At 39.8% G+C, this 25,336-nt stretch overlaps 2 protein-coding genes and 1 long non-coding RNA gene across 5 annotated transcripts; 1 reads left to right on the top strand and 2 right to left on the bottom strand.

Annotated features, from left to right (window-relative positions):
- Nucleotides 1–199: 199 nt before the first annotated feature.
- On the bottom strand, nucleotides 200–7,574 carry LOC145233865 (uncharacterized). Of its 2 annotated transcripts, XM_080098641.1 has the most exons (2): nucleotides 6,514–7,574; nucleotides 200–6,333 (listed from the first exon to the last, which is right to left on the bottom strand). In XM_080098641.1, the coding sequence occupies exons 1-2, from the start codon at nucleotides 6,772–6,774 to the stop codon at nucleotides 856–858; spliced, it is 5,739 nt and encodes a 1,912-aa protein (XP_079954767.1). In that variant the 5' UTR covers nucleotides 6,775–7,574; the 3' UTR covers nucleotides 200–855. The 2 variants fall into 2 exon arrangements, with proteins under 2 accessions (XP_079954767.1, XP_079954762.1); XM_080098636.1 differs by having other exon boundaries at nucleotides 200–7,574.
- Nucleotides 7,575–7,865: 291 nt separating this feature from the next.
- LOC145223797 (chymotrypsinogen A-like) lies at nucleotides 7,866–24,688 on the bottom strand. Its single transcript, XM_080090221.1, has 9 exons — nucleotides 24,659–24,688; nucleotides 23,132–23,233; nucleotides 22,650–22,785; nucleotides 17,800–18,046; nucleotides 17,492–17,602; nucleotides 9,180–9,364; nucleotides 8,448–8,626; nucleotides 8,059–8,200; nucleotides 7,866–7,915 (listed from the first exon to the last, which is right to left on the bottom strand). Exons 1-9 carry the CDS (start codon nucleotides 24,686–24,688, stop codon nucleotides 7,866–7,868), a joined length of 1,182 nt encoding a protein of 393 aa, XP_079946347.1.
- On the top strand, nucleotides 12,464–15,423 carry LOC145208881 (uncharacterized). Of its 2 annotated transcripts, none has more exons than XR_013854951.1 (4): nucleotides 12,464–12,733; nucleotides 13,046–13,438; nucleotides 13,732–15,121; nucleotides 15,389–15,423. It is a non-coding gene; the product is annotated as an uncharacterized LOC145208881 (long non-coding RNA). The 2 variants fall into 2 exon arrangements; XR_013854950.1 differs by lacking the exon at nucleotides 15,389–15,423 and adding an exon at nucleotides 15,197–15,366 and having other exon boundaries at nucleotides 12,465–12,733.
- Nucleotides 24,689–25,336: the final 648 nt, after the last annotated feature.

Here is a 25,336-nt window from a genome sequence, read left to right as displayed (position 1 = left end):
GGTTCGACTCCCTGCTTATAATAATACATTTAGTTAAACTTTAAATGAACAAACTGTCAACATCAAAGAAGAACTGCTTCGCTATGAATAGTTGAAGTATAAACACCTGTTTAAGGGAATAAGAGTAATTACTACACCGATTGGACTAAGAAACAATTTGCAACGCATCAAACAAACAACGTGTGAAACTCATTGATTGTAACGTCCCGTGAACGCGCCCCGGTTATAGCGCGGAACATCACACGAGGAGAGAATTGAAACGCGATTCCTAATAGCCTCCAACAACCAGTCCACACAGATAGATGTTTAGCTGATCTTATTAGGCGAATTCTTTGAATGTAGGACGATGAAAACGAATTGGAAACGTATAGGAAACGTATAGGAAACGTTAGGAAACGTATCGGAATCGGTTTCAACTGTTGTGGTAACCGGAGAGAGTAAATAGCACGGGTATTCAACTCGCATCAATTACTGGCACACCAAGCTATGTTGGGTGACAGTTCAGAATAAGTCACGCTTCACGTGAAGATAAAACAGAAATACAATAATCGTCAACACGACAATAAATAGCCTTTTCTAATTCAACCGACGCAGCACCGTGCTCCACGGAAGTCAGCAAGAAAAAGAACTGAACCACGTTGCGTTATCACACAAAACTGGCAGCCGATTATTACGTCACACAACGCCATAGATTACAACACAAGTTGTACTGAGGAAATGCGGGAATCAATAGAAATCTGCAATTACTGGCAAATAAGATGTAACATACCCCCCCACAATGTACGAATCCAAGGAGTACATTTACAACACAACACACAAACATCGGCAGTAATTGCGAACACAATAAACACACAACTAATCACGCATCGCGTCGTCGCGGCATAGCAAGCACAATTTTGCAATTGGGCGTCTGAGTGCTCCAGTGTGAGTCTTGACGATCACCTGACGCACTACTCCCTTCCGATCAGGAAGCACATCGGTCACGCGACCCAGAAGCCATTTGCTCCTAGGCTGATTATCATCCGCTACAAGCACAATGTCGCCGACCGTGAAATTAGAATGTCCATTTGCCCACTTCGATCTGGGCATTAGCGTCGGCAGGTACTCGCGCGACCATCGCCGCCAAAATTGGTCGGCCAAGTATTGTACTTGGCGCCAACGGTTACGATGGAAACAGTCCTTCCCCGTAAACAGTCCAGGGGACATATTCGGCGCTGCACGTTGCAGCAGTAGGTGATTTGGTGTAAGGGGCTCCTCATCCTTCGAATCGAACGTCACCGGAACCAAGGGACGAGAATTCAGGATGGCCTCGACCTCCACCATCAGCGTCATCAATTTCTCATCGGACAATGTCTGCTCCGAAAGCAGAGCGTTGAGAATTTTGCGCACAGAGCGTATCATTCGCTCCCAAACCCCACCCATGTGGCTGGCAGTGGGAGGATTGAAGCTCCACGCAATATCACGTTGTTGCAGATATTTGTAGATCTGCCTTTGATTCCACCTGTTCAGCTCTTCGCGCAGGATGCGCTCAGCTCCAACGAAGTTTGTGCCGTTGTCGCTGTAGATCTGGTCTGGTCGTCCTCGACGACCGATGAAACGTCGGAGAGCTCCGATAAAGGAGTCCGTAGACAGTGAATGCGCTATCTCGATGTGCGCGGCCCTGGTGGAGAAACAGCTAAAGATGCACCCGTACCTCTTTACCTCACTTCGTCCTTGCTTCACAAGGAAAGGTCCAAAGTAGTCGACACCGACCACTGAGAACGGCGGCTTATTGGCCTGCAGTCTCGCAGCAGGAAGGTCTGCCATCATCTGTTTGCCCAGAGAGCCATTTCTTCGTCGACAGGAAACACACTTGCCGAGAACACGACGAACCGCTACCCCTCCTTTGATGATCCAGTAGCGTTGCCTGAGAGACGACCATGTGTGTCCCATTCCAGAATGGCCAACCTCGTCATGCTGCTGCATAATCACCAGGTCGGTAAACCGATGGTCGTATGGAAGAATCATAGGATGTTTAACATCGAACTCGACACACGCACGCTCGATCCTTCCACCAACTCTCATAACTCCATCGACTAGAATTGGGTTGAGCTTTCCAAGAGCCCTCTTTTTCTTTGGTAAACGAACGTCTTCTCCTTTGGCCTTTGACATCGCAGCGATAACGTCCGGGAAACTTCGTCTCTGTACATACTTTACAATCTCAAGCTCGGCAGCCTTGAGTTCAACAACGGTCAGTTGCCCAGTAGGTACTTTATACTTGGCAGGAAACCTCCTTGACATCAACATCGATTTGAATCTGAGCAACCAGCTTACAGCCCTTTTCAGCCGATTGAGTGATGAGTATCTCGCAATGAGTCGATCCGTAGCGGACTCGCTGGTGACCAGACAAACGGTTTGAGTTTCTTTCTTTATCAAAAGAAATTCGATTGGCAATGACGACAAGTCTGGGCATGAAGGCCATGTATCTTCTTGTTCCCAAAGAAACTGGGGTCCAGTAAGCCATCGGCTGGACCTAAGGAATTTATTCACACTGAGTCCACGAGACGCCTCGTCCGCTGGATTTACCTTGGTGCTGACGTGTCTCCATTGACTAGGCCGGGAAACATCCTCGATTTTGGCCAAGCGATTTGCAACGAACACTGGGAAGCGCTTATTGCAGTTGCGAATACTTTGAAGAACCGCAGTCGAATCCGTCCAGAACACGGATTGGCATTCGTCCAGTTGCAGCTCCTTTCTCACAAGTCGATCCAACTTGGCTGCAACAACGGCCGCCGTCAGCTCCAGGCGGGGAATCGAACATGTCTTCAGGGGGGCAACGCGTGCCTTGCCTATTAAAAACGAGCAGTGAATGCGTCCTTGCTCGTCTACCAGCCTCAGATAGGTCACCGCGCCGTAAGCTGTGGATGACGCATCTGCAAAATGGTGCAATTCCGTTTTTCGCACCTTACCAAAATCGTGGGGCTTCACGCATCTAGGCAGAACGACGCCTCCTAACCGCGGTAGTTGCTGCAACCATTTTGCCCACGATTCGGAGTCTTCATCGGAAAGAACGTCATCCCATCCCAGCTGCTTTCTGCAGAGATCTCTTTGCATCGTCTTGGCCACCACGATCACGGGCGCTGCAAAGCCAAGAGGATCGTATAAGGAACTTACCACCGACAGGATTGACCTTCTGGTGTAGGCTGTAGGCTGCTTTACATCGACATTGAAACCGAACTCGTCCGACGAAACGTTCCATCGAACACCAAGTACCCTCTCGCAGGAGGAACCATCCACGTCCAACTCCTTCACCGATTTAGCCCGTTCCTCTTCATCAATAGACGCGAGAACTCGCTCGCTGTTGCTAAGCCACTTGGTTAGCCGAAATCCCTTCTTCTTGAGAAGTGCACAGATACCTTTGACCAACTGAACTGCTTCTGCTTCAGTCGACACGGATTTTAAACAGTCGTCAACGTAGAAATTCTTTTCTACCGTCTCGACGACTTCCTTTGGAAATTCGCTTCGCAAATCATCAGCGGCTTGTTTAAGACAAAAACTCGCACAGGAAGGGGAAGAAGTTGCTCCAAACAAATGAACAAGCATCCTGTGTGCGGTGGGCTTCTTCGACACATCGCCATCGGGCCACCACAAGAACCGAAGTGCATCACAATCTGTCAGCTTCACACGGATCTGATGAAACATGGCCTCCACGTCGGCCACAAGAGCTACCCTTTCCATCCGAAACCTTGATAGAACTCCTACTAAGGAATTGGTCAGATCCGGACCCTGGAGTAAAGCATCATTCAACGACTGGTCGCGGTATTTGGCAGCACAGTCAAAAACTACCCGCACCTTTCCGGGCTTGTGTGGATTTGTGACAGGGTGATGCGGCAGGTACCATACTACCTCTGCAGACTGTTCCTCATTTGGAACTTCTTCGGCATAGCCTTTAGCTATGTAACCCTGTACCGTCTTTGTATACGCATCACGTAGCACGGCGTCGCGTCTCAGGCGACGTTCTAAAGAACCCAAACGGTTTAGCGCCATGTCCTGGTTGCACCGAAGCGGTTGTGCGTTCGGGCGCCATGGCAACGGCAACTCATAATGACCTTGCTTGAATTGCACACTAGTTTTCATTTTATCCAATACGTAACGGTCTTCACGCGACATAGGCATCGCGTCGGCGTTGGTATCTTGAAAGTCGGTCTTCCACATTCGCTCTAACTTCTCGTGCAGCGAATCATTGGCAACTTGAGTAAAGTTGACGGAAAACAAATCAGTTGACTTGTTAGAGACAGGTCCTGCCAATGCCCATCCAAGTGGAACCCTGAATGCAATAGGTTGCTTCGATTTTCCCTTCCGTACCTCTTGCACGAGAAAGGCCTCTGGAACGTCTAGCCCGATGAGCAACAAAGCTTCACTGCAATCTACCTGTGGGAATGACAGGTCTCTAATATGTGGCAGTGCATCCAATTCCGCGTTTCTCGGAAACTTGTTGGCGGTGATAGGCAAACAATCAACAGCGAAAACCTCAGGAAGTTCCACTGTTGTAGAGCCATCGAGCGAAGCAACAGATAAATTCACTCTTTCGCCCTCGCGCTTGCGACTGTTCCCGTTGATCGTTTTAAGCGTCACGTTGCTAGGTTCACCTTGCAGCCCAAGCTTATCTGTCAGTTTCTTGTCGCACAAGGTAATGCCCGAGCCAGTATCTAAAAGAGCGTAAGTATCAACAGTCCTACCGTTAGCACTGACTTTGACCGCAACCATCATCAAGTTGACGCTCTGTCTACCGGAGGAAGCATGACAGTTCTTTCCAATCGCCGACACAACCGAACAAACTGTCCGTTCCGGCGCAGGTCCTTTGACAGGAGACTCGCCCTCTCTCTTCTCTGGCGGATGCAATAAGGTGTGATGGGCTTCATTGCAGTCCCTGACGGTACACGCTTTGGGGCTGTTGCACTTAGTGGCAAAGTGCCCAAATCTGAAACAATTATCACAGAGTCTACGGCGCCGGGTGACGCGCAGACGATCGCGGTAAGGTAGGGATTTAAATTCCTCGCACTTAGCAAGCACGTGGTTTCCCGAACAGCACTGGCACAACGGGGTAGTGGGAAAATGGGAAGGTCCGGCACGAACCTTCGGCCTAGATTCTTGTTCGCTTACAACGACATGACTGGAAGCCTTTACATGACTACTTTTACCTTTCGCCTTCTTAGCTTCGTTGCGATGCTCATCGAGCATGCGGCTGAACAGTGAATTTGCAATCCGATCCTCCGTTTCCACAAAGTCCACAAGATGCTCAAACAAAGGTTCACGGCCAGTATCTCTGAGAATTTTCTCAACACGCCGTTTCCAAGCCTCTTGCATCTTGAACGGTAGACGATTCACAACAGCAATCAACGTGGGGTAATTATTCATCTCGGAATGCTCGTCAATGTCTGAAAGTGTAAGTAAACAATCGCGCAGCGACTGCGCAAGCTCGCTCAAACCAGCAGCATCGTTCGGTCGCAATTCTGGACCGTTGACCACACACCTTACACATGCATGAGCGATTATGTGTGACTTGCCAAAGTGGTCGTACAGTAACTGTCTCGCTTGTTGGTACCCGTTTACCTTTAGTCTAAAGCAGTGTTCAATCAGTTTACGGGCCTTGCCATCACAATGCTGCGCCAAATACGACAATTTGGCACCATCGTCGTCGACCTTGTCGTCGATACGAGAATCGAAATTGCGCACAAACTTCCAATAGTCCATTGGATTGCCATCAAAAACGAGAACCTTAGGCTTCGGTCTGTTTATGTGCTTTACAAGTGATGCAATCTCATTGTCATGCACGCCAGTTGGCTTGACTGAATCGTATGTACAAATATTATTTACAATTGGGTTTGCTGCGGTAAAGGAACCTCTTTCGTCAAACGAAGATTTAATTTTAGGCGCATATTGGGATGGGGACTTCGAAGGAGCAACATAGTCAACCACATACCGCTGGTCAGGAGGGCTTCGCTGCGACGTGACAGGCGGTGACGTGAACAATACGCGACGTTGATCCCCGAGCGGCTCCTCCGGGGGAGGCGTGGTCGATTTACCAGAACCTTCCTTCACCGTCACGTACTCCGTGTTTCCTGACATCTCGTCCCAAACTTTCTCTTCAACCTCTGCGGCTTGGAGCTGGTGCTGCAGTTCCAGCATTTCCATTTTGTCCCTTTGACGCTGTTCTTCTTCAGCACGACGAATTTCTTCTTCGGCGCGACGTCTGTCTTCTTCTGCGCGTCGCATGTTCTCTTCTGCGCGTAGTATATCGGTTTGCCGTTTCATTACTTCGTGCTGTCTGGCTAGCTCCTGCTTCTGCGCTGTCTGTTGAATAGCAAGACGCGCAAGCTGCGTAGTAACTTTAACTCTAGTTCTACTGTTAGTGGAAGAACTAGATCGCCTACTTCGTCCGCAGAAGGAGTCGTTGTCCCTTGGACTCTTATCACCACTTCCACCCGGACTAGCTATGTTAACAGGTAAAGCAATGCTAGATGGAGAATTTACCTCACGAATCCAGTGAGAAACTCGGTCATCAAATTCGGCCTTGTTTTTCCTCACGCTAGCTAGTTCGGCGGCAAGATCGGGATGCGCCTCGTAGACAGCAACAGCATCCACAAAAAGGTGTTCAAGCGCAACCAAGATCGTCTCGAGCACCTGTTTGTTGCGGTGGTCCTTCATCAGACACTCGGCGGCTAGATATTGATCATCTAGACGTCGACGACAGTCAGCGATCGCTTCAGGAGTTGTAACGTTTGATTGGCTCATCTTCGACCGCTTAAATATTTAACAAACGGTTAAACTGATCTTCAACACACAGTTGAAGCTTATTTCAAGAAGCAGTTGAAACTTGATTTCAACTGTATTGTTCTGTTCAACGAACAGTTGAAACTTGATTTCAACTGCAGAGTTGTGTTCAACAACAGTTGAAACTTTCTTGCAGGAAGCAGTTGAAACTTGATTTCAACTGCAGATTGTCTTCAACAGCCAGTTGAAACTTTCATGTAACGTCCCGTGAACGCGCCCCGGTTATAGCGCGGAACATCACACGAGGAGAGAATTGAAACGCGATTCCTAATAGCCTCCAACAACCAGTCCACACAGATAGATGTTTAGCTGATCTTATTAGGCGAATTCTTTGAATGTAGGACGATGAAAACGAATTGGAAACGTATAGGAAACGTATAGGAAACGTTAGGAAACGTATCGGAATCGGTTTCAACTGTTGTGGTAACCGGAGAGAGTAAATAGCACGGGTATTCAACTCGCATCAATTACTGGCACACCAAGCTATGTTGGGTGACAGTTCAGAATAAGTCACGCTTCACGTGAAGATAAAACAGAAATACAATAATCGTCAACACGACAATAAATAGCCTTTTCTAATTCAACCGACGCAGCACCGTGCTCCACGGAAGTCAGCAAGAAAAAGAACTGAACCACGTTGCGTTATCACACAAAACTGGCAGCCGATTATTACGTCACACAACGCCATAGATTACAACACAAGTTGTACTGAGGAAATGCGGGAATCAATAGAAATCTGCAATTACTGGCAAATAAGATGTAACATTGATCATGTGTTTCATTGCATTAGCCTACTGTTTTTAAATGTAACGTTTTGGGTTTTGTGGGGAAAAAACGATGGGTGAAAATTTACACTGCACTTTACATATCACCTGCACTGTTTGTAAATTCAAATTTGTTAAAACCACAAATTTCATGACCTAAATGTGGAAAAACATCTGCGTTGAGCAAAAAGTGTACAAAACACCATGGGTCCCCTGCAAAGAGAAAAAAAAACTAATGTATATATACAGCTAAGCTACTTTAAGCGAAAGCATTTTGTACAAGACTTTTTACATCCAAAGAATGTCAGATTCCATGTGTGTGTCTAGATTCAACATCGCTAAAAAACAAAAAGTAGAAACATTACCTTATAGCGAGGTGTATCAATGAATATGCCAATAAATAACATCAGCAAAAACTTTGACCACACTCAATCCTAAATTTATAAAATGTAATAAAACCATAGAAAGCAGTTAAACTTACTTTGTTTAACCCAGTCAATATCAATCTTGATAAACAGGTCAACGTTTTTTTCAATGCTATCATAATATACACCAGCCACTGTAACTCCAATTATTTCCCAATGTTTATTCTGGAAACAAACCAATGAGCCGCCAGAATCTCCCTAAATAAATAATAAAGCAAACAAAATATGTAAATGTGTACTGTTCCAACAATGTGAAAAAACTCACACAGGTACTTTAAAAAATGAAATGTATTCCAATATATTTATACTACAACATTTCTAAAGCTTATTTTTGCAAGGTTTGCCTTCAAACATTAGCTGGTTTAAAGGTTTAATAAAAGTCCACAAGAGGTTTTGTTTGCCGTCTTTATGTCAAAGTAATATGTGGGTTACATAGATTGTTTACCTCTTCCAAAATGGCATACGTGGGGCTTTCAAGAAAGTTACTGGTCCCACATAAAAAATTGTGTTTCCGGCTTTGTATGTGCTTCCCTTGTGCAAGCAAAAGATCACATACATAGTCTTTATACAACTCAATTTCCAGTTCCTTGAGACGTTCCACTTTGGCATGTTTTATTAGTTCTTCTACAGAGAAAATTGTACTACTGTATTTTACGGACCATAAAGCGCACTGTCAATATTGCTTTGATTAGTTTTTTGTTCATACATAAGGCGCACCGGGCTTTAGAACGCAACATATTTTAAGGAGTATGGGTTAAAAAAGTTTACTAGTTACGTAATAAATGTAAGCAAGTCACAATAGTACAATGAGCAAAAGAATAAATGAGTCTAGTGAATATCACAGTTGCTAGTTGCTTTTACCATACTTTATTGTGTAAGACGGTGGTTTATTTATATAATAATAGTATCGGTACTGGAGTGTAGGCAATAAAGCACTACTTGATCCATACATTAGGCGCACCGGCTTATAAGGCGCACGATCAATTTATGAGAAAAAAGGGATTTAAATTGCGCCTTATGGTCCGTAAAATACGGTAGTTAGGTACATTATTATGCTTGCTTTATGGTGTATCAGTCCATGGTGTAACAACTAAAAACTCTTAATTTGCAACATTCCAAACAGTTAAGACGACCTGCTACTTGAACAGTGTTTTAAAGTTTGCCTTATTTAGGTTACCATCAAGTATGTTGGGGGTATACTGAATGTTCCAACCAGGAGCAATGCATCTTCCCAGTTCTGATGTGAGCAGTGGTAAACATACTGGCCTAACATACGGAGAAAAAATTATATCAGCTTCCAGCTCAAGGAGAGCCAAGTCATTATCACATGTACCACCCAGCGGAGCCTGAAATCTAGAAAACCTAAATTCAACAAAAACATGTTTTAGACACACCAAAGTTATACATTTAGGATGTTGGTATTACTTTTGTGCACACACTATAGTCAAGTGTTTTTTTAATCATGGTTGGCATGTTTCCTTTGGAGTTTAAGCAACAGCAAGGGACAAAAACACTTTGTCAAAATTTAAATGTTGTAAATCAGTAGCTGGTAACGTTTTAAGTGGCATGTGCCTGTTCCCTTGTTATTTTCATGTGGCAATGACTTTGTGGGCTAACATTTTTGTGATAGTGGTTGGTGCCAGCTGATATCAATAGTAAACACAGATAGATGTGTGCTTCTAGGCTGGATTTTGAGGCTATTAATTGGATGAAACTATTGAATGATTTTGAGCACATTGTCCAAGAAAGGGTTTATGTACATTTTTTGCAGTTTATACATCCTGAATGTTATTTATTGGATATCCATATACATAATTTGTCATACGTATGAGTGTTTTAGCCAAAAAAAATTGGTGGATTTACGGTAAACAAATGTTGCGGATATTTTTAGATTCTTAAGAACAAATTATTAGAAAGCATTAACCCAACTTTTTGCACCATTAATATCATTAATACAAAAACTATACAAAAACAGTAAAAAAGCACTTGATATTGTCGTCCAAAGGTCAGTTTTTAAATACGAAAGTCATTTGCAATGAAGGTGTAGATAACAAATTGTTTTTTACGTAACTTTGTTTTGCAAAATGAGTACCATTGACATGTGGTAACCTCTCATGGTACAGGCGCCTTCGCCAAAACTGAAAATGGGCGTGATAACTTAATTAACCACATTGCATTGCTGAGCAAAAACAGTTAATTTCTAATCACCAAAAGACTGCCTCGTAAATCAACTGTTTGCATGTCACCGCTCTGCATTAAACTGTCCCAATTTTTAATTAGTGAAGAATCACGCCCTGGGGACTTTCATCTGACTGGCTGACTGACTGTATAGTGTAAACATATTATGGACTGTAACGGTAGCCGTTTGGTAGATTTAGCCAAAAGAATCAGCAAAAATTTTACCTATGACTACCCACTGCAAACAATTGTTTCAAATTTCAGGACATCAGGGCTTGCATTTCTAACCGTAAGACCTGGAAAGCTAAAGTGAATATTTCTGGGTTCAACGAGGTAAAAATGGGCGAATCCAATGAAAACAAGAAACACTACTAGGACAATTTAACACTAATTATGGAGCTTAAAAATATTTAAAAAAACAGGAACTGATTCCTGGCATTTGAAGAGAGTTAGTATCTCAGAATTTCTGTGTAACATGAGATCGGTAGCACACCTGAGCGACACAATGACGCCCAAAGTAAAGTTTGGAGACTTACAAGTCAGAAAATGTCAACACACCAACCAAACGCCCACTACTTCTAATGTAAATGAGTTTCAAAGCTCTGTACCGTGTTTGCATGACATATCAATATCATACACAAGTTTTCTGATATACTTCCATTTTATATATTGTATACGATATTTACTATACTATACACAAGTTTATCTACATACATGATTGTTTTTGAAAGCAAAAACGAATGGGTCCCCACACGCTTGTTTATGCGGATTTACGGTAAACCTATGTTGCGGTTATTTGTAGATTCTTAAGGAAAGATTTTTCACAGAGCATTAACTTAACTATAAAAGTTTTTGTCCGTATTCTTTTTGCATCATTATTGTCATATAATTACAAAAAATCAGTAAAAAAGAACGGGGAAAATACTTTCAATTTAATCTCTTGCTTTTGACCTTGATATTGTCGTTCAAGTTCAGTTTTTAAACACAAATTTTCCTAGAAAGCCTTAACTGTTGGATAAGACACTATATATAAAAAGTCGTTTGCTACAAAGGTATAGATAACAACTTGTTTATCACTTAAGTTTGTTTCGCAAAAACGACCGTTTAATGACCTTTTGACACTGTTTTAAACAATCAATCATTCAATTTTATTTTGTTTACAGCGCCCGTAAATATTCGTAATAATTTACAGTAAACAGAAAAAGAAAAGCGTTGCAAACAAAAAAGGATCAGCTTGAACCACACGTGGTTATAACTTGTAGCTGACCCCGACTATCTGAAATAAGATGTATCGGCAATAAAGTAAGTAATTATAAAGCACTGTCAAAATAAATCAACCACAAGATGAAAAGGAAACGAGCAAAACAGTGTATTATTGCAATCAGCTTTAGGCAATTATTGCGCGCTGCAGAGAGAAAAGACTCATCGGACAGGGTAATCAATGAAGAGCATTGGAAGCAATAAAGGCAGTAATTAAAGCAAAACACCCCGTGGTATGTAAACAGTAGACCTCGTGGTACTGCATACCTGAAATACCAGATACCACGTGCACGAACTGCGATGGACTTCATTGTGATTGTTGCTTTAAGTATGTGTCCACAAAAAAGAGCTTAAGATTTCGCTTAAACGCAGCCAATCCGGCTTTTGCATTGGTAATTTTGCAAGGTAAATCATTCCACACTTTTGTGCATTTGTAACGAAGAGTATGTTGGCCGCGACTGGAAAAAACTCTTGGAATGAAAAACTTTTGTTTGACTGCATGTCTTGTTGCATGTTTATGAATAGTTGATGCGGAAATAAAGAGTTTATCAAGTGGAGGTAAGTTATTGTGTTTAAAATGAAATACAAATTTGGCTAGTTCCATGTCGTGCATATCGCATATTTTTAAAATATTTGTTTTTAGGTATAAATTGTTTGTGGAGCAGTGCCAAGGGCTGTTGGTAATAATTTTTAAAATCCTATTTTGCAGGACTTGCATTTGTTGCATGTGTGTTTTGGTGGCAAAGCCCCAAGATAACAACCCATAAAGGAGGTGTGGGTGTACTAGTGAATAGTACAGGTTTTTAAGGGCTTTCATCTGCACATAATGTTTCAACTTTGAAAAAACTCCGGAGACTGCGGAAATTTTATTTCTAATGTAGCATATGTGTGGAACCCATGACATTTTTTCGTCTAAGATCACACCTAGATATTTGACTGAATTGGTTTTCTGTAGTTCCACCCCATCTACAGAGATTTTGCATTGGGATTGAAAAGAACTATTTTGGTTAGAAAACATCATGTATTTGGTTTTCCAATAGTTGATTGATAGCTGATTGGCTCTCATCCATTCATCAATCTTACCAAACTGTTTATTTGCTGATGTCTGCAACATTTGGATAGTTTTTAGACGACATTGTAAGGCAGATGTCATCTGCGAATAGTCTAGTTTCAAAATCGGATGCAAGGGGAAGATCATTGATGTAGAGTAAGAAAAGCAGAGGGCCGAGAGCTGACCCCTGCGGGATTCCACATGTCACATCACAATATTGTGATTGTTGTCCATGACAAAAAGTACATTGTTTTCGATTTGTTAAATAACTTTTAAAAAATTTGTGAACAAGTCCTCGAAATCCATAGTGTTCAAGTTTTTGAAGAAGTATATTGTGGTTCACAGTATCAAAAGCTTTTGCTAAATCGAGAAAAATAGTACATGTGTGGAGTCTCTTGTCCAATGCTGAAATTATTCTGTCGTGAATTTCTGCCACTGTTAGAGTTGTTGAATGAAGTGGTCTAAAGCCGGATTGAAATTTTGTTAATATTTCAAATTTGTTGAGATAAGTTGTCATGCGCTTGTAAATAATTTTTTCAAATACTTTTGAAAAGGTTGGAAGAAGTGATATTGGTCGGTAGTTGCCCAATTGTTTGGAACAACCTTTGAACACAGGAATAACTTCGGCAACTTTCAGGCAATTCGGAAATGAGCCAGCTTGTACTGATTCATTAAACAGTGTACACAAAATCGGTGCGAGGGAAGGAGCTGCTAGCTTAATCAGATGAATGGGAATGTTGTATGGGCCTGTTGCTTTCTTTGAGTCAAGATCATGAATGGTGTTGTACACATCCTGTATGTTTATATCATAAAATTGGAAGGAATTTGGAGTGCGATGTTTAAGATATGTCTTTGGCAGGGTTGTTGTGGTTCTAATCTGTGATGCCATATCAATGCCTATGTTTGAAAAATGCAAGTTGAAAGTGTGTGCGATGTCTGTTGGATTGGTGAGTGTTATTTTGATAAACTATCTGAGGTGCTTGTTGAGATGCAACATGCTTGCGCGAAATAATTTTGTTGATGAGTTGCCATGTTTTTCTAGTGCTATTGCGATTTTGGTCAAAAGACTTTTTGAAGTAGTTTTGCTTTGCACATCTTATAACAGTTTTTAGCTTCTTTGCATATTGCTTATATTTGTCACTTACTTTGCCACTAGCTAAACACTATTTATAAAGTTTGTTTTTCTTTTTTATTGACAATAAGTTTCCTTTACTGAACCATGGTTTTATTTGTTTTGCAGACTTTCTGATGGATTTAGATAAGGGGGCATGATGGTTAATTACTTGTTGGAAAGCACTAATTAAGTTTTCAAACTTTTTATCTATGGATTGATGAAGGTTAATCCTGTCTATACATGTGCTGTACACATCACATAAAAGTCGTCGATGTTAAAATGTCTGTAATCTCTGGTAAGTTGTGTCTTTTTAGATTGTACCAGACCTGGTATAATTAATTTCATCATTATTGTTTGTATATGTGGCGAATTTTTAGCACTTTGTTTAACTCCTTTATTTTCACACACCTACGTGCACTTATAATCGCTTTGTTTGAAGCGTTGCCTATTGGGTATCCCGGCACTTAACTCTGTTATTGTTTGTTGTGTTTAATTGGTTTGTTTTGCCAATCATATTTTCACTACATCATATTTCCACGGCATATATCTTGTTTTACCACACACTGTATATATCTTGTTTTACTACACACCATTCACCTATTTGTTTTATATTGCAATAGTTGTCTTTTCTCCGTTTGTATGATCGCCCTTTCCCCGCCACTAATTACGCTTGATGGTTGTATCGTTACCCGGATGTGCCTTTGGTCGTCACGTGATTGTTTCTTCCACGTACGTAGCCGCGTCGCACGTGCGGGTAAAATAATGAAGGGCAGTCTTCCTCTGGGCGCCGTGCAAGTTACACCTGTTGGTTTCTGTTCTGTGTTGTACTGGCGTTTACTGATTATTGAGCGCAGCGTATTGAAGTTGGAAATACGTGTTGTTTTATACGCCAGCGTATTTTATCGCTTTTACTTAAACAAGGCGCCCATTAGTGAAACCAGTTTGTGGTCTTTCTTTGGCTTAGTGGTGAGCCGTTATTGCAGGGTTCGGGCCGTTTCCGAATTAGGGAGGCAGTTTTGGTTTTAAAGGTACAGAATTAGGCTTAAGGGGTTGATTGGAATTTAATATCGCCACTTGAAAGATCTCTTAGCCGAATTCCCAAAGCTGCCGAAATAATTTCGTACCATATAAATGTGGTCAATTGCTGACATTGTGTTAAAGGGTGAAATATGGGAAGAAATCGTAATTATCAATTTTGCACTCAGACTTGTTGTCATTGATTTATATTGTTGTATCATAAATGTGTTAGATAGGGTATTAATGTTAAAATCACCAAGGATGTAGTACTTGTCATTTTTTTGTTTAATTTAAACAAACATGCCTCAAAGTTTGCAGAAAACGATAAGATATTTGGTCCAGGATGTCTATATATAACACCAATCACCATTGTTTTATTGTTGTGAGTGCAGCTCAATCCAGAGATTTTCACATTTTGGCATGTTAATGTGATAATGCTCTGTAACTTGGTACAACAAATTTGCTCTGATATATAATCCAACACCTCCTGCTTTTGTTGGTGAGTCGTTATGCAGAAAAGTGTATCCATTTAATGATATGTTAGCTGTAGTGTTTGCATGTAATTTTGTTTCAGTTATTGCTATTACATGTGGCTTAACATCAGCTGTTTGCAAAAATTCTTCCAAGATATGCAAATTGCACACAAGACTTCTAACATTGAAGTGAAGTAGTGTCAGGTCAGAAGTGGTTGTTGTCTTTATTAGCATTTTGAACTCTTCCATGTTTAAGCATTTTGATTCTTGAACATTGGTCATATTACTTTCAGGGTGTTTTGTTTCAGGTTACTGTACGATACATTAAGGAATGCATGCAATCCTTTGTGTTCAACAATACCGTTTAGCCTAATTTGTACATGACATAAGCATGGGCGTCCGCAGGAAAAAATACTGGGGAGGGCAAACTATCGTCACATCGCCGTTCGATAAACGGTATTTCCGAACAAAAATCATCTGACAGTGATACTCTTTCTTGCCAATCCCAATGTAGCAAAGTAGTACAATAAACACAATATTAACTATTACTGAAATATGTGGTAGGTTGGTAAACGATTTTTAACGGAAGTAGGATTTACATACACGAACCTTATCAGATGTAACAACAGATACAGTGAAGGTATCACATGATGGCTTTTTGACACATCCATCAATGATGTAATAATATGCTTGTTACTAGGGTTTCTCAAATTTGCCACTTTGGTTTATCCCGGGATTCCGGGACAAAAACAACCTCAATCCCGGGATCCCGGGATATCCCGGGATTTTATTCGATTTTTGTTAAATTTATAATATTAGTTTGTTTGTTTCATTTTTATTTCTAGTGGGCCGGCAAAGCATCAATGCAATATGTTCAGAAGGCCACCGTAGAGCAGCCTGTTATTTTCTAAGTTAATTGAATATTTTTTTAAGTTGAAATCAGTTTTCAAATTAGTCAGTTGGTAAGTCCAATTTAGTTCAACCCATCAGGTTCCAGCTACTGAGATAGGATTAGAACCCACAACCTTGTGACACACGTCGATGGCGCTATAACCACACCGCCGTCTTGGAATTTTACAAATTGCCAGATTTTTACCAACTGGAGAGCTATAGCGCGAATTTGACTAACTGGGTTCTAACACTGTTGTAATGTTCGCAACAGCAGAACTATTTATCATTCCTGTTTGAATTGTTGCAAGAAACCTCGGTGAACACTTTAATTCACGGAAACCCAGTGGACGTCGCACCTCTGGTTGAAGAGTGCAACTAAAAAAGTATTCAATTTTTGTCCCGGGATACCTGTGAGGATGTCCAGTTTAGCAGCATGTTCGATAGAGGGAGTCGAGCAGCCTAAAATTGGGTCCAATCTGCCATTGCGAGAAGGCATGGTAAACAACCAGACAGTGACTGTGTTAAGAGACACAGGTTGCACGGGTGTTCTGGTTGACAGGAAATTCGTCCATGATGATCAAGTCTCTGACAGGCCAGGTTTTCTTAGTTTGGCCGACGGTTCTGTCGTATCAGCTGAGGTGGCCAACATGGAAGTGAATACTCCATATTTTACAGGAGAGGTCGAAGCGTTATGTTTGGAAAATCCGTCGCATGATTTGGTTGTTGGAAATATTGGTGGAGTCCGACCAGCGGATGATCCAGATCCGCTGTTGAGAAAAGCTAACGCAGTTTCGGCGCGGTTTCAAAAGAAGACGTCCAAGACCAAAGCAAAATCTCTGGTAGTACCGCCAAACGAGGGATGGCCATTGAAATACCAGGCGGAGTTTGAAGGGGTCCAAAATGCAACCGTTGAAGCGATTACATGAGTTGGCCTAATTAAATGCCTGTTTTGTTCAACGTTGTGTTTTCATGTTCGTTCTTTTATGTCAATTTGTGTGTTTTGTGATGTCGAAATTCTAGTATTTCGCTTTAAAAAGGGGGTTTTGCCACAAATTTGCTTCTATAGTGCTTTAAAATCGCCCATAACATTAACAACTTTAGACGTTGTATGACGTAACAATGCGCCTGATGGTTTGTATCATCACGCCATGTTCTGACCTTAGCAACCTGATGTTTTTGTGTGCTGTGGTGTGGTTTTGTAAATGAGGTGATTCTATTGTGGAGTGAATACAGTAAACATCTCGACAGTTCTTGGTGTGCCAAAAGACCGCGTACAACACAAATTAGCAACAGTTGGGATATCTGACCCGACTAGTTTGCGACAATATTGTTTAGCAGTATTAGTTTTCTGATTCAGATTAGGCAGCACTGTTGCTTCAACGATTTTACAGAAAATTACATTCAGTACCCGTAAGCATATGATGCCTACTATTTGCAGGAAAGATCCTGTAACAAACACTAAATGTTACTAGAAATAAATTGACAAGGCTAGAGCAAGTACTTACAAGTAGTCTTTGTGAATATGAACTCTTTTAACTCTGATTTTTTGTTCTGTTGCTTCCCACACAGAAGACAGATGTTTTCCAACAAAAACAAAAGTGTCGCTGGGCAAATTTCTAAAACATCATAAAGCATCAAACTGTAACGAGTTAATTAGAAAGGTGGCTTTCCTATATACATTTACATTTTATACCTTTTATATCCTATTTAACAACATAGTATACACACCATTTGACCTAATATAATAATTGTTTTGGCAGGCAAAACAAATGGGTATATAAAACAAAAAATAAAACAACCTAGCAGTAATCACCTCAACGTTATGACGCGGACAAAACAGTGGGCAGCTGTGATAACAAACTTGGGTGACAAGATTGTTGCTTGGCAAAACTTTAAGTAACTTTTATTTCCTTCACTGAGAATGGCATGCCAAGGCCATGAACCTTCCGATGCAGCTGTGTAAAAATATTCCTCTACAGATAAAATGCCACTTGAAAGTTTTGATTGTTTTGTCAAAAACTCTGGGTAAACGTTTGAGGTTCCACATTGAGCGTTGGGATCTGCAAGACATAAACAGGCTTGTTAGAACTACAAATATGGTTTTCTTGTATATTTGCAATTTACATGTTCAGCGCTTGATTCTGCACATATGTCATTTGCTACAAATAAAAACAGGTAAAAGGTGAGATGTTTAATTAGATTCATCCCAAGCTTAATACTCTGTGTGCATTTTATTTTTATTTCATTGGTATGTTTAAGTAAGAAAAAAGACCAAAAAACTACATAAAAATGGTGTTATGCTTCTAAGCATCGTAATTTTTTAGCCTGGATATATATGCCTGTTTGTTTTTTCACCTAAACAAACAATGCTGGAACAAGCGCAACAAATCATTATTAACTGTGTTTCAAAATACATAAATGGTAATCTACTATGACCAGTGGTTGTCAAACTTTTTTTCGTTGCAACACCTCTGGAAAAGTTTTCTGTACTTTCAACGCACCAACAAATAAAAATTATTAAGAAAACATAATATTAAAGTTGTGTTTATTGATACAACAACAAAAAGCCATGAAACGTAACAATTCTGCGATGCCCTTGGAAAATTGAAACGACGCACCGGGCCCTCGCGACGCACAGTTTGAGAACTACTGTGCTATGACCTATGGCCATGCCATAAATAGGCGATACAAGTGTAGCTGATTTTTATAGCTAAGTGTTTTGCATTTTGGGGCCTGTGGGTAATTGCTGGGTCAACTGGGGTCAAAATTTGCAGTGTCCTACCAATTTGGAATAAATATTTGTCACAAATTACGAGTCCCCTTTCTTGAATGAGTCACATATTGTTCTTTCTCAACATTTTTCTTTTTTGTCTAATGCTGGTTTGTTTCACCTGTTTGATCAAGTAAGAGTGCTTCAAACATATTCAAATTTACACACATGGTAGTTAGATATCCAAAGTTGATCCTCAAGATGACTCATTGGTTCACTCACAGGCCCCAAAATATGTAGGGTTATACTTATTAAAGATAGGGCTATACTTACTTAATTAAAAAAAAGTTATGCCAATACTACTGATCCAAAAGTTTCATACTTTGTTGGTTGGTGCATTGCAAGATAATCAAAAGCATTTTGTAACGTTTAGTTGGGTTTTTACACCTTACGTCAAAATACCATTGTTAATGTGCTAAACAATTTAAACACTTGTTTGTAGGATACTCATTGTTTCTGATGTAAATTTTAGGCCATTTCGGCCCAGTGGTTACCTTTGCAGCGCTATGTGTATTTAAACATATACTAAACCAGGCGTGGCCAGACCAGCTTCATTCTCGAGCCGCATATCACAAAACATAGTTTCAAAAGAGCTGCAAAAGTTAGCTTTTTTCAAAACTTTTCTGGGCTTAAAAATACAAATTTAAATTCCATAACCTTTCCAGGTTTTCCATACCCGCGGGAACCCTGTTGAAAGTAGGCTGATATATGATGGGAAAGTTTTTGTGCCTATAGCTTCGTAATGACGTTTCAAGTTACTCAGTTTGTAATGATTGAGCGAAGCTTGACAGATAAGACACACAGGTTTACCTCCATTTTTAATGAATGCAAACTCCTTCTGTTTTGAAAGTTACATTTTTCTGTTTATCTTTTTTGTTTGCAATTTATTTCTTAACGACATTTCTTGGCTGAACTTTGAAGTTATTGCTAATATAAGCCGCAATAGAAATGCAAAATGCTTCTAATGTTAGCCCTGATTTACAGCTTCAATCTGACAATATATTTGACTACAATGCACAAGCCAGCACGCTCATGTACAATAATGTTCTTTTCTGTTTCGGAATGTACATTGGTTATTACAAACAGTCAGGGAAATGCATGTTTAAGATTAAAGAGCCGCAATCAAAGTCTCAAAGAGCCACAGTTTGGCCACCCCTGTACTAAACCTTTAGGCACTAGCACAGAAGTCCCTATGGTGTGATGTATTGGTTTGTAATTGTAGTGGTTTAATGTAAAGCAAGATGTCTCTGATTTAAGCACTAACAAACGTTTTACTAGGCTCTTTTCCAGGATGGGAAATCAGCTGTTGTTAGCATGCACATTTTTAGTTTTGACAAAAGGTTTTAGGCCTTATACATGGTTTACACTCATTAAGCGGCAGTTTAGTTTTAAAAATGTCAACCTTTATTGTTTAAAAAAAAATAAAGGTCAAAAAATGAACTAAAGCTGCGATAAATCGTCATAAAACAACCATCGTCAGCTTTGCTGCATGGCGAGGGGTCACTAAAGCTCAGTTGCAGGCATACGCGTCAATTCCCGAGGTGACAGGGATGGCCCCAGATTGGAAAGAATGGCCTGCGCGGAGAATTTATCCTCCGCGCAATATTTTGGATTTCCCCTTGTAATCCGCGCAAATTTAGGCTTTTTACGTGTAATCCGCGCAAAAAAATGTTGTCCGCGCAACTTAGCACAGCTTTCGTAGGTAACTATAATAAACTTTCTTTAAAATTTTATATTTTCGTTGCACAATGAAGTTATATGTCGTCACAAGCCTTATATCGCGAACAATCCACGTAAATCAGTCAAGCACATCGAAACTTACCGATCGTCACGCTTGAAATAACATTTCTATTTTGCTAACGTTGTCGTTAAAAGTACATTTATCTGTATTTTTAGGACGTAGTTTGACTATTAAAGTGACTGTCGGCTGGGCAAGTTACATAAAAAAATGTTTTCTGTATGACAAATAATTAAAAAATAGTTAAGAGCAGTTTGGCAATCATAAACTATCCCCACAAAACAAATCGGCAAAATGTTTGAATCGTTATGAAAATGAAAAATTGTAGAATCTAGCAGAACAGCTGCGTGCGCAATAGAGCAAAACTGAAGATTCGTCGTGGTTGTTACTTTATTTAGTTGTTCTTGTTGTCGGCTGGATAGTCTACAAATTGCGTTATTCGTTAAATCCACCTGTCAATCAAAAGTCTATCAATCCGCGCAGTAAATTGTAATTCCGCGCAATTATTTTGACGAAAAAAATATCCTCCGCGCAAAAATAAAACTTTCCAATCTGGGGGTGGCCTGCCTCCCCACTAAAAATCTCTGGGGTGGCAACCATTATAAAAATGCAATGCTGCCACCCCAGAAATTGCCTGGCTGTATTTATATTCGTGCATTACAGATATGAGTTTCATTCATTTACATGCGCTCCTAATGGTCGGTATATTTCGAGCATGTGAAAAGCAAGCTCCGCGAAATCTCTTGTTTTACAACGCATGGGGAAAACCCATTTTGCGCTACTCGCTTCAGTGGTTTTCGTCAAGTTTGCTCCTCCAGTCCAGAGCAAGTCTGAAGAAGACGTAACAATGGCAAATTTCACGTTTTTATGTTTTCTGGATGTTAATTAGCAGTTGGAAATTATATTGTTACATAGAGTGTTCCATTTCCATGCACGGAAAATTTAATTGCAACGGCCACCCATGTGCGCAAACTTTGTGTCGAAACTGCAATGCCGATGCAATACTTTTGCAAAATTGAACATATAAAATTCATTTACAGATCTCTGCTGATGTATCACATGCCAAGTTGCGTTTTGAACCACACTAATTCGGATAAATAACGCTACTCAGCACGAGATACACTTTTCCCGGGATTACCTCACTAACGCATCGTGACATCATAACCACATATAGATGGACGATTTGTGACGTGACAGATTTAACTTGGCAACCCTGTCGTGACTTTCATAGTTGTTACGTCTAAGTTAAGCAATATTGCGTACAGTAATATACGTGTTTATACCCTGTCAATATCCGCGAAATGCCATCTACAAACCTTAACGTGTATCGTAGTGTGGTTTGATCACGTGAGGAACCACTTGAACAAATTTTTCCATCCCACAAAAGAAAATTTATGCTAAAAAATCGACGCCTGTGGTTGTAGGTATTGCAAAACACGGTTAAGATCAATTACCGTAGTCATCCTCTTGTCATAACAAGGCTACTTTATTTTTAATAACTTCTTAATTTACAGTGTCTGTCTGGGTTTACTAGGAAAAGTTTAACTGTTTTAAAACTGGCCTAATATATTTTTTCAGAGAATTGGGGGTATTTTTACTACTTTGTTTATTGAAGCAATATAATGTTGTAAAACGAACATTGATAAAATTTGGTTCGAGTTCATGTTTTGTACTGACCTTTCCTTGGCAATTTATAAATATTCACACCATGTTATTGTTGTGACCAATTTGCATAACCATGTGTGTGGAGACCCATACATTTTTGCTTGAAAAAACAATCATGTGTGTGTGCGTTAATGTAAACATTGTACACAATAATATCATTGCCGCTACGTGTGTAAGTGAAAAGGTATATATAGTAAACTATTAGGTAGAATATCAAACGTATGAAAGCTACTCTTCTAATGTAAATTTAAAATATGTTGTAAGTGCCTTTTTTCAATGAAATTAAAAGAACAAACCCTACATTAGACAGTAAAAAAAGAAACAAATCATATTGAAATCTTAATTTTTGGATTCATATATAATAAAAGACTCATACAGTTCAAAAATTATGATGTATTTCCATGTAGTTCCAGTTATTTATGATCTATACTTTTCCATGATATAATTTTGATTTTTTTATTAAGTTAAAACAACAAGATAAGTAACAAACCTATACTCATCCAATTCAAAGTAAATCTTTGATAATAGATTTGAGCATTGGCATAGTAAAATACAACTGCTGAGTTGGTTTTAATGATCCAGGATTCAGAGTCGTTACTCTTTTCACATATTTTTGAATCATTAACCTGTAAACAATATTGCACAACTACTATAAATCAGGTAAAACAACTTTACTTATGCCCAACTTAACTCAAGCCTAAGGATTGTTTATCTAAAAATAATATTATACCAAATGTTATAAATAAAAAACTCATGCCCATTTAGCAACATGTTTATAGGTCAAACAAGTGATTGACAAATCTTTAGGCAAACTTGGGGTTTAAAAGCACATCAAGCTAAGTTTGAGGTACAAGAAGAATTAAAACTATATAACAAAGATTGTGTTTTGAAAAACAAAACCTTGGCAGGTAAATAAAGCACCTTTGATGTGGCGACCAATAATAAAAAGATTGTGCTACCCTGATGCTATACCTTATGTCGACTTGTGTCATTTCCATAGTAGATTTCCACATAACCCCATTTACAACTCTCCTCAGAACGAATGTTGAATGATAAAAACTGAACTTCAATAAACTATAAAATATGCAGTTTTTATTTGTTTTGTCCAGAGTAGGGCTGAGCAAAAACACAATGCTTCATAATTAAAATGTATCAAACTGGAGTGAATGTATGTTGTGCAAAAACTTAAGCACTGCAGTAACTGCATAAGTTAAATTAAATGTTCGACAAGTTTTTCTACGAGGCAAAGATCAGAAAATAGATTTGATTCTAAAATTTTGACACATTATTCCACGCCGTTTTGCATTCCCGTTCTTAAGGCCGATGCAAAGTCTGTATAAAACACAAGTTGTCCAACCTATTGTTACGCAATAAAGCCTATGGAGCTATTTTGTGTCCAAAATTATACTGTGGATAAAGAAAAATAACACATAAATTGTCTGATATTTACAAACTAGAGATCGTAAACGCGAATTTGAATCGCCAACTTGAATGAAAATTTCCGGTTCTAAAACTTCACCGTAATATTAAAAGCTAAATTGCTTTTTTTCAGATAAATTTTGCCGCTTATTTTTCGTGTAAACTCAAAATATTTGCATTCAGCGTACATTATCACGCTCAAATGTTGGAACCCACAAGTTTTATTCGATTTTGCCTATCAATTTCGCGTTAAAGCCGACCAGTTTATGTGTTTTTCCCTATACCTGCTGTATTAATTTGGACACAAAATGGCGCCCATGAGGCTCTATCGCGTAACAATTGGTAGTACTACTTTAGTTTTATACATACTTTTAAGATAGTGTTAAGTTGATAATACACAGATATAAAAATATATTTATCTTTATTGGATCTCACAGCATTAGTTGTGATACATCAAGCTTTTACAGTTTGAAATGTATTCAAATAATGTCCAGGCATAAATTCGATTTTTTACGTTGGCAACGACCGGCGACAATCCGAATTGTATTCGAATCGAATCAATGCAGGACTCGGGGACTGTATTCGATTTTTCAAATTCTTACGTTGGCAATGGCCATAAACAATCTGTAATTAGATCAGTGGTTCTTAACCAGGGGGGCACAACCCCCTAGAAAGGCGCCAGACATTTCCAAGGGGGGTGTGAGTCCAAAGTTAAATACACAAACATGTATTCGCAAACAGAAACTTTGCATACTTAGCTACTCGCGAGAGGTGTCTCAACTCAAGCAAGCTGCCCCACTACAACCAGCTTATTCGAAATGAAAGCTTGATGTGTTTTCTACGATGGGCTGGTGCAGCGACAATGTATAATTTTAAACAGAATGTTTCTCATAATCATTGTTGCGAAAGAGACAACAGCACTAGCTAGCTTTTTTAACTAACTTGAGAATCAATTACAAATGCCGAGTTAATCTCTGTTCTCGTCATGTGCGTTTTTAATAATACGTCTATACGTGTAACCCTCCTATTTCACAGCGGTCAGCCCGTAAGCACAAAATATGAAGCAGTGACGTCATAAACCTTTTGAGCACTATTCTGGTACAGGGACATTGTAATAAAATCATGTCATACACAATTTAAATTCAAGTTTCAGACGGTTTTGATTTTATCTGCAAATGGTAAAGATGACCGTTTAATCAACATTTATTATGCGTACCAGTACGGTGGTACGGTGGTACGCTCTAGTGAAAGACCGTCCCACGTACCGTACCCGTACCTCAGATTTCTTTGCGTACCGTACCTACGTACCGAACTTTTTGATGAAATTTGCTGCGTACCGTACCACCGTACCACCGTACCACCGTACCGTGCCGTACTGCCATCCTTGTCAGTATCTCATCAACCAACTAATGCATGTTTTTTTATCACAAGGAATAAAAAGAAGACATTATTTGCGCACAATTAGTATTCTTTGCTCTTGTCTGTGACGTAACAAACTTCTTTTGAGTTGTACTTATGTCTTTGTAATCCAGTTAGACCAGGTAAAATTATTACTAAAATGTATTCTGCAGGTGAGCACAATCTTTAAAGTGTTACGCTACAAAATGTTCCATAAGTTTTGTTTAACCAAAAAAGCCGGGGGGATGGACAAAAAGGTTAAGAACCGAAAAATTAAATGAATGCAGGTAGCCTATGTATGAAAAGCATACGTTTTACCAAGACATCTAAAACAGATATCTAATCACCCTTACAGTATCT

This window comes from Phallusia mammillata, chromosome 1, assembly GCF_965637545.1.
Source record: "Phallusia mammillata chromosome 1, kaPhaMamm4.hap1.1, whole genome shotgun sequence".
Classification (NCBI taxonomy): Eukaryota; Metazoa; Chordata; class Ascidiacea; order Phlebobranchia; family Ascidiidae; genus Phallusia; species Phallusia mammillata.
This window is presented reverse-complemented; position numbering and strand designations above follow the sequence as displayed.

Bases quoted from the DNA above. Each gene is read 5' to 3' on its own strand.
- LOC145233865 (XM_080098636.1), bottom strand. From the start codon at position 6,774: ATGAGCCAATCAAACGTTACAACTCCTGAAGCGATCGCTGACTGTCGT.
- LOC145223797 (XM_080090221.1), bottom strand. From the start codon at position 24,688: ATGTCCCTGTACCAGAATAGTGCTCAAAAG. The intron at 23,234-24,658 runs GTTTATGACGTC...CATATTTTATAG, and splicing joins ACCAGAATAGTGCTCAAAAG to TTTATTGAAGTTCAGTTTTT. The intron at 18,047-22,649 runs GTTTGTTACTTA...TATGTCTTGCAG, and splicing joins TTTGAATTGGATGAGTATAG to ATCCCAACGCTCAATGTGGA.